We start from the raw sequence: 15,669 nt of genomic DNA on the forward strand, positions 1-15,669 counted from the left end.
AAATTCATGCACCAAAACCAGTGGTAACAGTCACTACCATTTGTTTGCTCTTAACCCTGGCTACAAAGCTCGACCTGGAGCAGGTGATTGCGACTCTCCCATGGTTGAAGTGCAGGCTCTATTCCGTCCACGATACCCCCACAATCCTTAACAAGGAGGATGAGTTGTGTTCCCATGAATTTGTCCCAACCATCAAGCTTAGCTTTGCAGGAGGTGGGGAATGAGGTGGAGGTGGATTAGAGCCAAGCACCCTCATTGTTGCTCTTTTCAAATATTGTTAAAATCTAGAAGAGATCTAGTAATGAGGTGGTGGTGGAGACTGGTCTTTCCTACTGGCCACATAGGGCACTCATCCCGCCACTTGCACTCTGGGATCCAGCGCTCTACTTGCAAGCTCTCCTCCTCGTCTGTCAGTGGTCTTCTGGGCTAGTTCGGATTGGCCATTGGATTGTTTTCAACCCAAGAATTTTGCTCAGTTAACTTCATAGCGTGTCGGTTACATCGTTATATAGCTAGCTATGGATGTGGAGGATCGCTGATGTGGTGATCTGGTGTTTTCCCATACTCCACACCAACGTTGTCCTCACCACCGCCATGATCACCACGTACGGCAAAGCTGGCGGGCTATAGCTGACGAGGCAAGCGTTCGAGAGCTCCCCAGTCGCGAGAACCGACGTTGTCTCGTGGACCACCGCCTACGCCCGGAATGGATTCCCGGCAAGAGCCACGGAGCTCCTCTGCGAAATGCTGCTCCACGGCGTCTCTCCATCTCCAGCCACTCAGGGAAGCTCGGCAATGGATAAGACGGATCTGCTGGGACGCTCGGGCCAGATCAAGGAACCCGAGGATCTCATCGCCAACATCCTGTTCAAGCCTCAGTCGGTGCTGTGGATGTCGCTCCTCAGCTTGTGTAGACTCCATAGCGGCACTTCACGCCGGAGGAGAACCGCTAGCGAGCTCGTGAAGCTGTCCAGTCGAGACGACGCTGCTCCATTCGCGCTGGTCAACGCTACCACCTGATGATCGAAAAAGATCTTTCGCCTGTTCGCTCCTCCAAGGATCTTGGAAGGTCACACAGGCTCCTAGCAGCGTCGCCCAGGCCAGATCGTTCGGCTCAAACGGCATGCTCGTCACCAGCTCTTGAGCCTCGAAGAGTCTTCCTCCCCGAGCTAGAACGTCGACCATGCTGGAAAAGAGTTCCACGTTTGGCTGGATGGCATAATCCTCCATCATCGACACGAAGTAGTCCCGGCCTCTACTGACGAGGCCCGAGCGGCTGCAAGCGGCGAGAAGCATGCTGAAAGTGATGTCGTTCTTTGGGATCCCTTCCACGTCCATGAGCTCCGCCACCTCGAAAGCTTCCAGACCTCGGCCGTTTTGAGTGTAGCCGGCCACCATCGCGTTCCACGAGACTGCTGTTCGCTGCTCCATCCAGTCGAAGACTCTCCTGGCGTCGTCCATGCTGCCGCATCTCGCGTACATGGTGACGATGGCGGTCGAGACGATGACGTTGGATCGCTGCAGCTCACTCGGGATTCCCTCGTGGATGATCCTCCCGCTCGCTATGGATGGAATCAAGGAACAGGCGTCGAGGGCGCTGACGAAAGTTATGAAGTTTGGCTGCTCGCCGTGGAGGTCCATTGCTCGGTACAAGGCCACTCCTTCCTTGCCGTGGCCGTTTTGAGCGTAGCCGGCGATCATGGCTGTCCAAGTTATGACGTTCTTCTCGGGCATCTTGTCAAAGACGAGCCTTGCTTCTCTGGGACTCTTGCATTTTCCGTACATGTCGATGATGCAAGTTCCCAGCACCACCTCGGTCTGAGAGACGTCGTTTCTATCTTCGATGCTGCTATGGATCAATCTGCCTGTCTCGAGAGCCGCACCCGATCCACAAGCGTCGAGAGCAGCAACGAAAGTCACCTTGCCCAGCTCGACGCCTTCCAGATCCATCTTGCTGAAGAGAGTGATAGCTTGCGACCAGTGCCCGTTGCTCGAGTAAGCGGAGATCATCGCAGTCCAGGAAACTATGTTGCGCCTAGGCATTTTCCAGAAGATGAATTCCGCGGCCTTCGCTCGACCACACTTTCCATACATGTTGACAAGGGAGCTTCCCACCACTAAGCTTGAAACGTAACCAGTCTCCACAGCGCTCTCGTGGATCATTCGGCCTGTTTCCACATCTACCAGGCTCGAGCAGGCATCCAGAACACTGATGAAAGTGAACTCGTCAGGAGCAACACCGTCCAAGTCCATCCTTCTGAACAAGCCCAAGGCCTCCTTGAAGTGACCACTTTGAGCATTGGCGGCGATTAGAGTGTTCCACGATACACGGTCCCGGGCTGGCATCTTCTCGAACAGGTAGCAAGCTTCGTCCATATACCCGGCCTGAGCATACGCTGTCACTATGGAGTTCCAGGAAACGCAGTCCCTCTCCGGCATTGTGTCAAACATCCTTCTGGCCTGGAAGAGATACCCGTTCTGGGCATAAGCGTTGGTCATGATGTTCCAGGAGTAGACATTGGGGCGGTCGATGCTCTCGAACACTTTGCGTGCTTCGACTACGCTGCCACACTTCCCATACATCTCTACGAGGAGATTAAGTAGGAGCCTGTCCCTGTAGTGCTGGCTGCGAGAGATTTGATCGTGAACAACCCGGCCTTTTACTAAGTCTTTACTGTCCCTGTACGCCTTGAGAAGTCTCACGTAGTTGTGACTGTCCTCTCTTTTGGATTCATGGCGTTTGTCGAGAAGGAGCAATCCTTTTTCTTCAGACTGGCGGCAGTCCATCTAACCCATTGCGAACTTGATCTCAATCTAAGCTCGTCTATACTCATCACCACAATCTCCAATGACGGCCATCAAGTCCTTTCCCCTGCTTATCACTGATCCAATTCTGTCCACGTCGTCCTCATCTAGCTTGAGTTGGAAGATGGCTTCCGAATCTTTTAGGTGCTCGGAAATGCCGAGTCGCACACCAACCATGGAGCCTGCAACGCAAGGCTAGTAGCACAAAAGTATCGTAAGAAAAAGGCACCAAACTTGCACAACCGTTACTTACTTGGTCGAGTATATAGCGCACAGCAACAGTGGAGATTGAAACTCCATGCTTCATAGCAACTTGTTGGCAAGTTTTTAAGAGCTCTTGGAATAGATCCCAGCCTCCCCAGGCATTCACCATCTAAGCATGAACGAAGTTGAGATACTCGAGAAGTGATAAACATGTATATACCTGTTTGTATTTTTTTAGAGAAGGTGTATCGAGAGCGGGGCCTGCAAAAGGTATTGAAACGTTTGCGTCGACAAACTTTTCCGAGAGCAGCCCTCCCATGACAGTCCCGTATGTGATAAGCTTTACACCACTTTGCTCGCACACATCCTTCATGTGTTTTTGAGGTCTCATGTCCACCAGAGAATGTTGGACCTGGAAATAGATTTGTTTTAGAGCATCAGCCCAAGTATCTGAGGTTGCTTACCTGATTTGAAACGATCGGGATGTCCTTGTTGACAATTATTTCCAATCGCTTCGTGTCAAAGTTCGTGAGAGCCAAAGTTTTGATCTTCCCTACAGCTCTCTATCAATATCTTAGAAAGAGCACCTGTAACAAGCGGGTACCTTCTTCTTTGAGATCCGTCAAGTGCTTGAGCGCATCCAGATAGCCAGGATTCGAGTATTCCCACCTAAGATACAAAACGAGAAGAATTTATAGATCGACAGAAGAGCTGACAAGGTCTACCAGAGAGACTCTACCAATGAAACTGCAGCATGTCGAGGCATTTGACGTCCATTCGCTTTCGTGAGCGATCGATGCTCGACTCAACAAACTGTCTGGTAATCTTCACGGGAGAAGGCACCCATTTGGTCAAGCTGCATGAAAAGGATTCGTAAGCATGCAAGAAAATACAGAATTCTACTTCAGAAATACCCTCTAGCTTGAATCGCTGCCTCCTCGCCTCGCTCACGCCTCAATCGGTTGATGAAGACGCCATACAGTTCCTCCGCTGGTCCATCTACAGCGACAAGAAATCGATCAAACCATAAAAAAAAAAAGTAGAAATCAAACTTACAAATATCAGCTAGATCGAAAGTGTTGAGCCCCGCGTCGAAATGTCGAAGCATGGCGTCGACAGCCGCATTGGACTCGATTCTTCCCCAACCCCCGCTCGTCTGCCACATACCATTCACGACGCGGCAAATCTCCAGCTTGTCCCCAGCTCCACTGCTCACCACAGCTCGCCGTGGATCCGCCGCGACACTCGGCTGGGATGAAGACGCCGCCACGGTCACACATCTGCGGCAGTGGAAGCCGTGACGAATCTCGCGCATCGCTCCTCGGCAGGGCGACATTGGAAGGAGCGCCATCGCCATGGCCGCCGCGCGGAAGAATGCCCGAGACGGGTATATGCCAATGCCCTGTTTTTAGGGCAATATAGTTTAATCTAATTAAAACAATCGAATCGAGATCTTGAAGAACTCTACAGACGAGAGATCTTCAATCACCTGGTAGCGTTCAGCAGCGCGTATGGAGCAGCGTCGTCCCGACTCGACAGCTTAACGAGCTCGCTAGCGGTTCTCTCTCGCAGCCTCCGGCGTGAAGTATCGCCATGGAGTCTACACGAGCTGAGGAGCGCCATCCACGGCACCGAGTGAGGCTCGAACGGCATGTTGACGATGAGATCCTCGGCTTCCTTGATCCGGCCCGAGCGTCCCAGCAGATCCACCATACAGACGTAGTGCTCCAGAGCCGGGGTGATGCCGAAGTCGTGGAGCAGCAGCTGGAAGTAGTCGGATCCATCGCCGAGCTTCCCCGAGTGGCTGGAGATGGAGAGAAGGCTGACGAGCGTGATCTCGTTTGGTCTCACGCCGTGGAGCAGCATCTCTCGGAGGAGCTCCGTGGCTCTTGCTGGGAATCCGTTCCGGGCGTAGGCGGTGATCATGGAAGTCCACGAGACAACGTCGGTTCTCGCGACTGGGGAGCTCTCGAACGCTTGCCTCGCCAGCTCTAGCCCGCCAGCTTTGCCGTACATGGTGATCACGGCGGTGGCGAGGACAACGTTGGTGTGGAGCTCCTCCGGCGAGAGCTCCGCGTGGAGGAGCTGTCCCAGAGTGAGATCCGGGACGCTGGAGCAGGCATCGAAGACGCTGGCGAGCGTGATCTCGTTGGGCTGCATGCCTTCGATCTCCATCACCCGGAAGAACTTGATCGCGTCCTCCCCTCGGTTATTCTGCGCCAAGGCCGAGATCATAGCCGACCACGAGACGACGCTCCTCTGGGCGATCCCAGCAAAGACTTCGAGCGCTCGCTCAACCATGGAGCACCGTCCGTACAAGGTGACCAACGCCGTGCCCAGCACCACGTCCGTGGCCAGGCCCAGATGGGCCACATCGCCGTGGATTGCCGTACCTTCTCCCAGAGCTCCAATCTTGGCGCAAGCGTCGATCACCGTGACAAACGCCATATGATCCGCGCGGCATCCACTTTGATCCATCCTGTTGAATGCTCGTATCGCCTCTAGCTCCTGGCCAGCGTCGGCGTACCCGGCGATCAAACACGTCCATCCCACCAAATTCACGTCGGGCATTTTATCGAAGAAATCCTGTGCCTCCAGCATTTGCCCTGATCGGGCAAATGCCGCTAGCATCCCTGTCCAGGTCACAAGATCGCGCTCTGGAGCTCTATCAAAAAGATATTTTGCGCAAGCGAAGCTACTGGTACTGGAGTATGCTGTGATTATCGCGTTCCAGGAGACTATGTCTCGCACCGGCATCGAATCAAACATTTCCCTTGCTGATCGGAGATCTCCAGTTGCGGCATAGCTCGTGATCATCGCGTTCCAGGACGAGACTGTCTTCACGGGCATTGAATCGAACATAGCCTTGGCGTCGTCGATCTGGCCGGATTGGGTATAGGCTGCCACCATCGCGGTCCAGGAAACATGGTTCTTGTGGGGGTTTTGATCAAATACCTCTCGCGCTTTGAGCAAGTGCCCGTTGGAGGTAAATGCGGCAGTCAAGATGTTCCATGAGTAGACGTTCTTGTGCTGGATTTTTTCAAATGCAGCCATGGCTTCCTTGGGACTGCCACACTTTCCATACATATCGACTAAAAGATTTCCAAGGAAAGTGCTGTGTGCTATGAGATGGCTATTACATATATATGCATGAATTTGTCTGCCCAATGCTAAATTCCTTTTTATTGCACATGTTCGCAGTTCTATTGCAAGATCTTCACTGCAAGAAATATGAAAAGGACACTTAATATTCTCATCTAGGTACATAACATTTTTCACTTCCACATGCATATATACAAAAAAAATCTAGAAAAGATCAGAGGGCAAAATTGCCGGATGAACAGAAGGTTAGAGTCTTTCTCTTCCTCTCTCTCTTGTTATTCCATATTTCTTCCTTGCAAACTCAAGCAATTGCCACCACAGTGAATTCCAGCTGCTGGCCAAGCTCCGCCGATTGGTCCACTCTGAACTCCACCACAGAAATCCCGGTTCCGCTCGTTTCGCGTTACACTAACCCTAGAAATAAAGTTACTATTAAACATATATTAATGACCTGTCTTAGAAACATTTTTTGTCCTTTATAGTTATAAATAAATTCCAAATGATATACCAATTAATGACTCAACTAATCCTCTATCCAATGACTTAATATTGAGTAATGTTAACCTTGTTTAAAAGTATGTATTAATTTGTTGTACTGATGCCAAGCAGCAATGCTTTTTTGTTTTTATGTTTGTTTGTACTTGTTTATAATTTTGTTATCTGTTGTTGTTTTATTATAATTATTTTGCATTGTAATCAATATTAAAGTTATTCATATGTTTTTATTGCTTCAATATATCTTACAGGTTTACTATACATGTTTATATAATATATTTAGTTTATAAATTTATTATTTGAGTAATATATTAAAATTGTATATTGGTTATGGTATTCAATTAGCCCAGAACTTTATCTCATATGCAGGAGCAAATAGTCTAGAATTGAAAACCAAATTAATGGCTACTAAAATCCCACTACACTAATAATAGTATACATCATTATAATCATATGTAAACTTAAAAAAGCAATTTTATAGACAATTTATTGAGGTTTTATTATAAAAGAAAAGTATTCCACCAAACCATCTATCTCTGAATGATAAACAATTGTGAAAATGTGGTGTAATCCAATTGAGACATCAAGATGTAAAATGCCTCAGTCATAAATATAAGAGAATTTGCTTTGGACAAGAGTTTTGAAACATCAGTTGATGGAGGAAATATATATTAAAAATTGCAGACACTCTAGAAAAAATATTGATTTTTAAGCTTGTTTTTATCTCTTTCTCTCTCAACATTTAAAGATGGCCACTGAAGATCTCAAGCTCAGGCAATCCATCTCTAAGCTATCAATGGATAATGTCTTCATCTGGTTTTGAGAAGTGGAATTCAAGCTTCACAGCAAGGATGGTGGGTTGCTCTGGGATATTGTCAATGCAGATTTGAACAAGCCCTGCCCTCCCCACCACTGGCTGAAGCAGCAGAGGGTGAGATCAACTCTCACAAGAAGAACTGAAGGTTTTCAAAGTTCACGAGGCACAGGCAAAATCTTTGATCATGCGCTGGCTGGAATAAGGTGATAAGGCAACAATTGCTCGCACTGATTCTGTGGTGGAGGCTTGGGACTAGCTCAAGAAACTCTACCTTGAGAAGTCCTTCATCAGCAAAGTTGGACTTTAGGGGAAGTTGAACTAGGCCAAGTGTGAGCCACATGAGAGTCTGTCTTAGTTCCTTGAATGCCTCAAGCTTTATTCTTATCAGTTTGCAGGTATGGGCCACCCAGTACCCACCAAAACTCTTGCCGAGGTAGCTCTTCTTGGAATGGGTGAGGAATTTGAACAGATTATTCTTCTATGGTGGTTGATATGAGATTGAGTTTATCTTTTATTAGTTATTCTATTGCCACATATTATTGTTTATATTTGTATTGTGTAATAGAGCCAGTTTTAATTCTTTCTAGCAATAAGTGTATATATGCATATACATAAGATGAAACAGACCTAGTTGTGCATATAGGTGATATCAACTTTGAAATTCAATCATTGTACGTGGTGTTAAGTTAAGTTTTGGATCTCATGTTTAGTATGGGTTTGTTGCAATACAATGTAATTTTGAAACTTTTTCCCTTGTTTTGAACTCTTTCGATTTTCTTTCATTCCTTTTACTTTTTGTTTTACTTTGTTTGTTTGTTTCTATCTTTACTTCTATCATTTTTGTATTTTCATTACTTTTTATTGTATTTCCTTTTTTGATCTTTATTTCCCTTTTCAGATATCTTAAACAATCTTTGTATTGTAGCAATTCACTAACTTAAGAAGGAGTATATTAATCTTTTTAACCTTGATATATCACTTGTTGTGTATATTGCAATTCTTCAACTTTGATATGTTATTTGCCACTTAGATTGCAATATATCATCCTATTACAATTAAGGATGCTTGTTCAATCAAAATTCTCATTTGGCATCAGTCACTAAAGAAGATTAAAATATTATAAATAAACATTAAAAAGACATTAGAAAAGAGCGTTATCCAAAAGTTTTGGAATTATTAAGCTTATGAACCTCATCCTATGATGAAATCAAATGCAAGTATATAGTTCTACATTGACTATTATCTAATAAATAAGATATATCTTCTCACACTATAGATCTTTCAGATCATTTAAAGCAAAATTGTTAATTAACCGAGTTGGATTTTACTTTTGGGTAATAATAAATGATAATCACTAAAGAAAATATTTCTAAGCTTACTTTCCGTACACCATTTAGTTCGTATAAGTTCTTGGTTGAAAAAACCAATAACAAATTTTAACAAACAATTAAAATTTCTAAACACATAGTATTATAGTAACAAATAAATGAAGTCATAAGTATGATGAATAAAGAGAGGGTCAGTATAAAATAACTTTTCTCTCAATATAAATTATAGATAGCAAAAATTCATCAATTACAATCAATATTTAAACAACTTTTCTCTAAAAATAAATTATAAATAGCACAAATTCATCACTTTTTTATTAAACATTATAAAGACCTTATGCTAAATGACTTAGTGAATGTAAAGTACATAAATGAACCTTATTTATTTGACAAAAAATATATACCATAATTATAATAGACATTTTGACAAGATTATAAAATAAATCAAAACTACACAATAATTTCTTTAGTCATAAAGAGTTAAGTAGCTAGCAATTGAAATAAAAGAGTTAATTAGGTCGGCATATAAGACATAGACTATCTTTAAGACTAATTATATCATTAGTTTTATTAAATGAGATAATTGAGAATAACTAGAATATATAGATCACATTTAGCAAGATAGTGAATTATCACATTTTTATTAAACTTAAAACTTTACTCTACTTCACAAAAAAAATAAATTGTATATTGTTTGAAAATCTTAGTAACTATCATTCAAGATAAATAATGTCATTTTGAAAAAAATTCTTTTGAACTATAATTTAAAGTAACTATAATTACATATTCAAACCATCTAGCATATTAAGTGGTCAATCCAAAAAGATAATTATAAAAGCTTATATAATATTATGTATAATATTTTTATCTTAAATATTGAATACTTCAATTTTGTATTTAAAGTGTCTCAAAAAAAAATTCAAAAAAATTGATATCAGAAAAATTACAGGGATTTTTGTTTTTATTAAAACAGATATAAGTGAATTTACTTATTTAAGTCTATATTTTAAATATATATAAATAAAACCTTTCCAATTTTCAGCAATAATAGAACTGATAGAAGGAGAATGAAAATGAAATAAAATAAATAAAATTGTGTTCAACACTTTTAAATTTGAATTGAATTTCTAATTTATAAACTATTAAAACCATAATTAAATTTTGAGTTATTATATATTTTACTTATTCAACTTTAAAAAAATAAAAATTTAATTTACCAGGATTTTAATAATAAAACTTTTTTTTAGAAAGGTGACAACCTTGCACATGTCACATCTAATCAGAGTAAAGACGAAGCCCATGATAGTGCCTGTAAATCCAACCCATGAATAAGAAAGATAAAGAAGTTTTTGAAAAATTAAGAAATTTATTTCAAATTTCATACTTTTTATATATATAAATATATAAAATTTAATTGAGTGATAAAGGAAATTTGAGAAAGTAAACCCTGAATTTTCATTTATTCATTTATTCAATTATATATCTGAAAATGTATAATGTAATTATTATAGAAACTAAAACTTATATTAGATTTGACATTTTTTATTTGAATAAACCTTTCAACAATAAAATAAATATTATTTTAAAAATCAAATTTTACAATAAGAAATTCACTACATTTAAATTATAGATGATTCTAATAAAGAAATAATAAAGTTTTTATTTTACTTATTATTGATAAGAATTTTTATTTTTAATATATTATTTAGGTAAAATATAATACAAAAAGGACTATACAAGGAGTATAAATACTATATATAACAATTTGTAAGCTTTTAAATTTTAAAACTAATTTAGAATAATTTTGTTTTTAATTTAAAATATTTTATTATTTCCTAAAACTATTTGTAGAAGTGTTAGTTTCATTAGGGTCAGTTCAATTTAATGAAATCAAAAATAATGTTTTTTTGTATAGATAGTGAGTTTTATGTATATTTTTTAATAATAAAATTTCTTGAGAAATTGCTAATTCTTTAAAGAAAATTGCCATTATAAAAATATTTTTTATCTTTTTATTTTATGATTATAAAAATGTAATATTAGTTTTTGGATACATTTTGTAGTTTAATATAAAGATTCATTTAGACTTTTATAAATTTTTATATATTTACTTATCTATTTTATTTTTTATTTTTTATATTTTTAATCTATTACTTTTAAAATTTTAGTAAGCAAAATACTTATGATGTTTAAGTGAAATTTTTTACCTTCGTATTTAATAAGGATAGTAAGTATAGCCATGGAGGACATATAAGTGTTTTTTTATAAATTCTAATTTTTAAGTTTTAGATAGTTAGTTTATTTAATTTTATATTTATATATTTATATATTTATATTTTTATATTTATATATTTATATGCTATTGTAAGTTTTTATGAGTGCTCAGGATATAGGAATAGCTATATGAATTTGGGTTTAGGCCCCTGCTTACATACAAAATTGAATGGACTATATTGAGTCCCTAATAAACGTTCAATATACTATAATACTATAATTAACATATTACTTAACTGAGGTAATGCATGTATATGCATATATATATTTATAAACTTTACACCATCCTCCCCTTCGGAAGATGAAGAAGGTGATGACAATAAGTCAAGTGAATAATTATAATCTACTATAAGAATTTCAAACTCCTACAAAACCATGTACAAAGTTGTTGATAACTATGACTAAAATAAAATTTAAAGCCATGGCATAAGCATTAGTCAACTACAGAATCCCAATAAACTAATTACAACTTTGTGTGCAATTGCTAAATATTTTAAACCAACTTCAAAGACATAATTTTGAACCAAAGCAAGGGACTTAAAAAACCATTGTAATCCATAAAATGCCATTGCAATAAATGATACATTCTACATTTAAGTCTACCTGCTAATAATCCTTTGAGATCATTGTTAACTTACACTCACAACTATAAATAGAACTTGCTTCTTCGTCTTTGTTTAGCATTGCATCTGAGAAATCAAACTCACTTCATATATCCTCCACATCCTCTTTATGCCTCTCTCGAAGGAAAAATAGTTTTGAAGCATCAACTCTATTTAGACTTGTTGTGGTTGTCCTCACTCCATCATCTATATTCATGTTCACTCCATTATGATAGATGTTTAGTTGCACTAAATTGAGATTAAATGTTCTGTTCAAACTAGCTATGCTCATTTACACTCCACAATCCATATCGTTTGTCCTCGCTCCACTATTGTATTCACTCCCTCATTCCATCGGTAGGGCTAGACTCCCGTCTGTCACTTCTACCCCCTCCTCTGAAGATAAAAAAGTTTAAAGTGAAGGAGAAAATAAGAAAAATTGAGAAAAAACAATTGTAGAAGAAGAAAAAGTGAATAAAGAAGCATTAAAAGAGGAATTTGCAATAATTGACAATGCAAAAATGGGGAAATAACAATAAAGACATATGCTCAAAGTTTGGAAAATATAGGACTTCCTATCATAAAATATTTTAGCCACCACAGTATAAGCAAAAGATTCACACTGCCTCAATACACAACTCAACACTTGAAACGAGAAAATTAATAATAACATTTACATTCTCAAGGGAATATATAAACTCCTTAGTAGGAATGGTAAAACAAAAACTCTTAGTAGCATTAACAAGTGAGGATACAACTTTGAAATTCTGACTAAAATGACTTAAGCCTTGGAATATGGGAATACTTAACACTAAAATTGATCAAAGATTCTGTCAACAAAACAAAAACAAGATTCTCAACTTCATGTATAAATTTTTTCCTTTCCAATTTGTTAGTTTACCTTGTCTATCTAACCACCATTACCTTGGCCTTAGTTAAGTTCTCTTGCCTATATTACCAACTTCTATTTGGTCCTACTTGGTTTTAACTACTCACTGCATGAGTAACAAGGTGTTAGCCAACCATCCACAAATTTCCAATTTCTCTTACAATCCCCTTCCTCGAGTTAGACTGGATTTAAGGTTTGGCTACACTCTGTACAAGCATAAGCAACCAAGCATACCAAAGTTCTAGATTTCTAACATCCCTTGGTACCACAAGACTTGATTATGGAACTCTTTAAATCCCAAGCCTTGAGTGCATTTTTGTAGCGAACATGGTTTTAACCCTTTATCCTATGGTGATTTACCATAGGATAACACCACGAAACGGAACCTAAACCCTCTTTGTGCCACGTGACAGATGCCACGTGTCCATGCCACGTGTCCATAGGAACCCGAAGTTCAGGGCCTTGGGCCACTGAACGAAGGAACGGTGCCAAACTCCCAAGCACGAAGCCAAGGAGTGACGGAACCGAACCACGGAACAACTCCCGAGCATAAAGCCCAAGGAGCGAAGGGACAGGAGCCCAGAGCGACTTGGAACAGTCCTGGAGCAACCAGCATCCCAATGCCAGGACCAGCACACAAAACGGAGCCAAACAGAGTCTGGCGCTATTTCGGCATACCGGTGGCCTAACGTGAGGACATGGGTACTCCACCAACTAGCATGGAATGGAACTTGGGCTTAGACCCAAGCCGAACGCAGAACAAGGACAGGCACGCAAGCGGGAGCTAGACTATGCCTCAGGTTGGTCGGCCATGCCCGACCTACCCACTATCCCTACTATACATTTGGAACCCCCCATAGCCCCCCCCCCCTTGAGGAACACACGCTTTGGGCTTTCACCCCAAGCCTCCCTTAGTATTAGGAGTTAGTCTCTGGGACAAGTTCGAAACTTACTAAATATGGAATGGCGCTAGATTGCGAATTTGGACACGGGATGAACACCATTGTGTTCAGGCCGATCTCTACATTCCGTAGATATGCCAAATGAGCAGATCTAGACACTTTCCATAAATAGCATTTGGAACCAAAATGAGACTAACACAAAGGGTATGATAGCGAGGGTGTTTGGCAGACACGGTAAGCTATCATCTAGCAATATTGAGGGACCAATCTCAATATTGCGGGGGTTCCCAACACTAGCAAGTGCAAGTCAACGAATGAGTTTCTCTAACCAGGTCAAGTATGCTTGACTAAATAGACACTTAGGAATTCCTTCCTTATGCTCATTTGGTCAAGTGCACACGCGAAGACCAGTTTCTCAACTAGCTTAGGTGGAGACTGATAACGGGCCCAGCAATACCGACCTCCTGCCATCGTGGCAGTAAGGTAAGAGTGTCCGTAAGGACTAGCCGACAGGTAACTTTCGATACCCGAAGTCACATGCGCGACAATTTTTTACTTCAAGACCCTAGGGGAAAATATTGTGGCCTAACAGGCCAGTATATGTACCCCTACTCCCCCCACTTCCATCCTGAAGGAAAAGCCCAAGCCCCTAGGAAGGAGTGAGGACCAATGAGCTGCATGATACTCATGTGAGCCACCATTCCATATGAGCTGGGAGCACCATAGTCGGCTTCCCTTCCAAGAGTGAGAGCTACTCTTGAGCACTTTCTTGGGTGGCCTCTTTGGCAATCCATGCTCACTCACCCAAGACCCTCAGTCTTAACCTCAAATCAATTTAAAAGCACCACTAAAGAGTTCTTTCAAAACTAATTTTTAGACCTCACTATCCCTACTATACTTTTGCAGTCCCCCCCCCCCCCCCCCTTCAAACTTGGCCTCAGACTCAGTCTCAAACTCAATCTTGGACCTAACTTCAGACTCGGTCTCAAACCTGGTCTTGGACCTGATCTCGGATCTTGGACTCAGTTTTAAACTCCGTCTTAAACTTGGTCTTGGACTCGATCTTAGACTCAGTTTTGAACTCGGTTTCGGAGTCAGTTTTTGACTCAATCTCGAACTCAATCTCATCCAATGAACTCTTTATTATTCCAATTGTGGTTTCAGGGATCCTTTAGCTTATAACACCTTGGGGAGTTAGTTCTTTACATAAAAATGAGAATTATAGAGTCATAAATGATTGATATGCCAAGAGGAAAAAACATTAGAGATAAGGAAGAAACACTAGAAATATGAGAAGGTGGCTTAAGTCGAGAAATAAAAAAAGGTTAGAAAAGAGCAAAAGGTAAAGAGAAAGGATCAAATGGCAAATTGAAGCTACTCTGTGAAATGTCCAACTCATCTCCTAAGTTATTTTCATAATAATCAAGTTCTTTATCACAATCCAAAATCCATTTGAGTTCATAAATATTATCTTCCCATAAACTCAATCCTCAAACATTTTCCAAGAACCAAACTACATAATTCATAACTCGCCAATTGATATTACAATCACACTCCACATCAAAAGGAGATGGTAGAACACCAAGAACAAAACAAGCCATATATTTACATCCTATGAAAGTTGGAAATAACAATAGACTAAAGATGGATGCAACATTAATATGATCACACCCCATAACACTAAAAGTTCGATCCAATAGAATAACATTAGTAACTTCAAGTGACATACTCTTTGATTGATGATGGCGTGGCATAGTAGAAGAATGCAATGAAGATCAGAAGAAGAATAAATCTAAGCACAACAATAGTTAAAATTCTAAATCTTGCAAAAAGATAATACAAATTTAGATCTCAAAGATAATGGAGAAATAAAAACAAAAAGCACAATCCCAAACATTAAAACAAAGCATTACCAAAAAGCTTTGCTATTCATGGACAAATTGTGGTACCCCTCATCTTCACAATGTGAGTGCTTAGGATATAAGAATAAATATAGTAATTAGGGTTTAAACCCTTGCTTATATACAAGAATGGATAGACCAAATTTAATCCCAAATAGACGGTTTATATGCTATAGTATTATAATTACCTAGCCAAGGTAATATATATATATATATATATATATATATATATATATATATATATATATATATATATATATATATATATATATAGGATATATATAATAGGATATATATATAAACCTTACACTTTTAGTTTTTAAGATGTTTTAAGTACTATCTCTGGTTTA

General features: G+C 40.1%; 2 protein-coding genes across 3 annotated transcripts; both read right to left on the bottom strand.

The window, feature by feature from the left end:
* Positions 1 to 436: 436 nt before the first annotated feature.
* On the bottom strand, positions 437 to 4,418 carry LOC9640865 (pentatricopeptide repeat-containing protein At2g13600). Of its 2 annotated transcripts, XM_002993260.2 has the most exons (8): positions 4,066 to 4,418; positions 3,924 to 4,008; positions 3,749 to 3,865; positions 3,614 to 3,678; positions 3,474 to 3,562; positions 3,230 to 3,421; positions 3,059 to 3,178; positions 2,705 to 3,000 (listed from the first exon to the last, which is right to left on the bottom strand). In XM_002993260.2, the coding sequence occupies exons 1-8, from the start codon at positions 4,364 to 4,366 to the stop codon at positions 2,815 to 2,817; spliced, it is 1,155 nt and encodes a 384-aa protein (XP_002993306.2). In that variant the 5' UTR covers positions 4,367 to 4,418; the 3' UTR covers positions 2,705 to 2,814. The 2 variants fall into 2 exon arrangements, with proteins under 2 accessions (XP_024522766.1, XP_002993306.2); XM_024666998.1 differs by lacking the exons at positions 3,749 to 3,865; positions 3,924 to 4,008; positions 4,066 to 4,418 and having other exon boundaries at positions 437 to 3,000; positions 3,614 to 3,675.
* Positions 4,419 to 4,494: 76 nt separating this feature from the next.
* LOC9640866 (pentatricopeptide repeat-containing protein At2g35030, mitochondrial) lies at positions 4,495 to 6,096 on the bottom strand. The gene has a single exon (XM_002993261.2). The coding sequence runs from the start codon at positions 6,094 to 6,096 to the stop codon at positions 4,495 to 4,497; it is 1,602 nt and encodes a 533-aa protein (XP_002993307.2).
* Between the last annotated feature and the right edge of the window lie 9,573 nt (positions 6,097 to 15,669).

This window comes from Selaginella moellendorffii, unplaced genomic scaffold (assembly GCF_000143415.4).
Source record: "Selaginella moellendorffii unplaced genomic scaffold, v1.0 SELMOscaffold_152, whole genome shotgun sequence".
Lineage (NCBI taxonomy): Eukaryota > Viridiplantae > Streptophyta > Lycopodiopsida > Selaginellales > Selaginellaceae > Selaginella > Selaginella moellendorffii.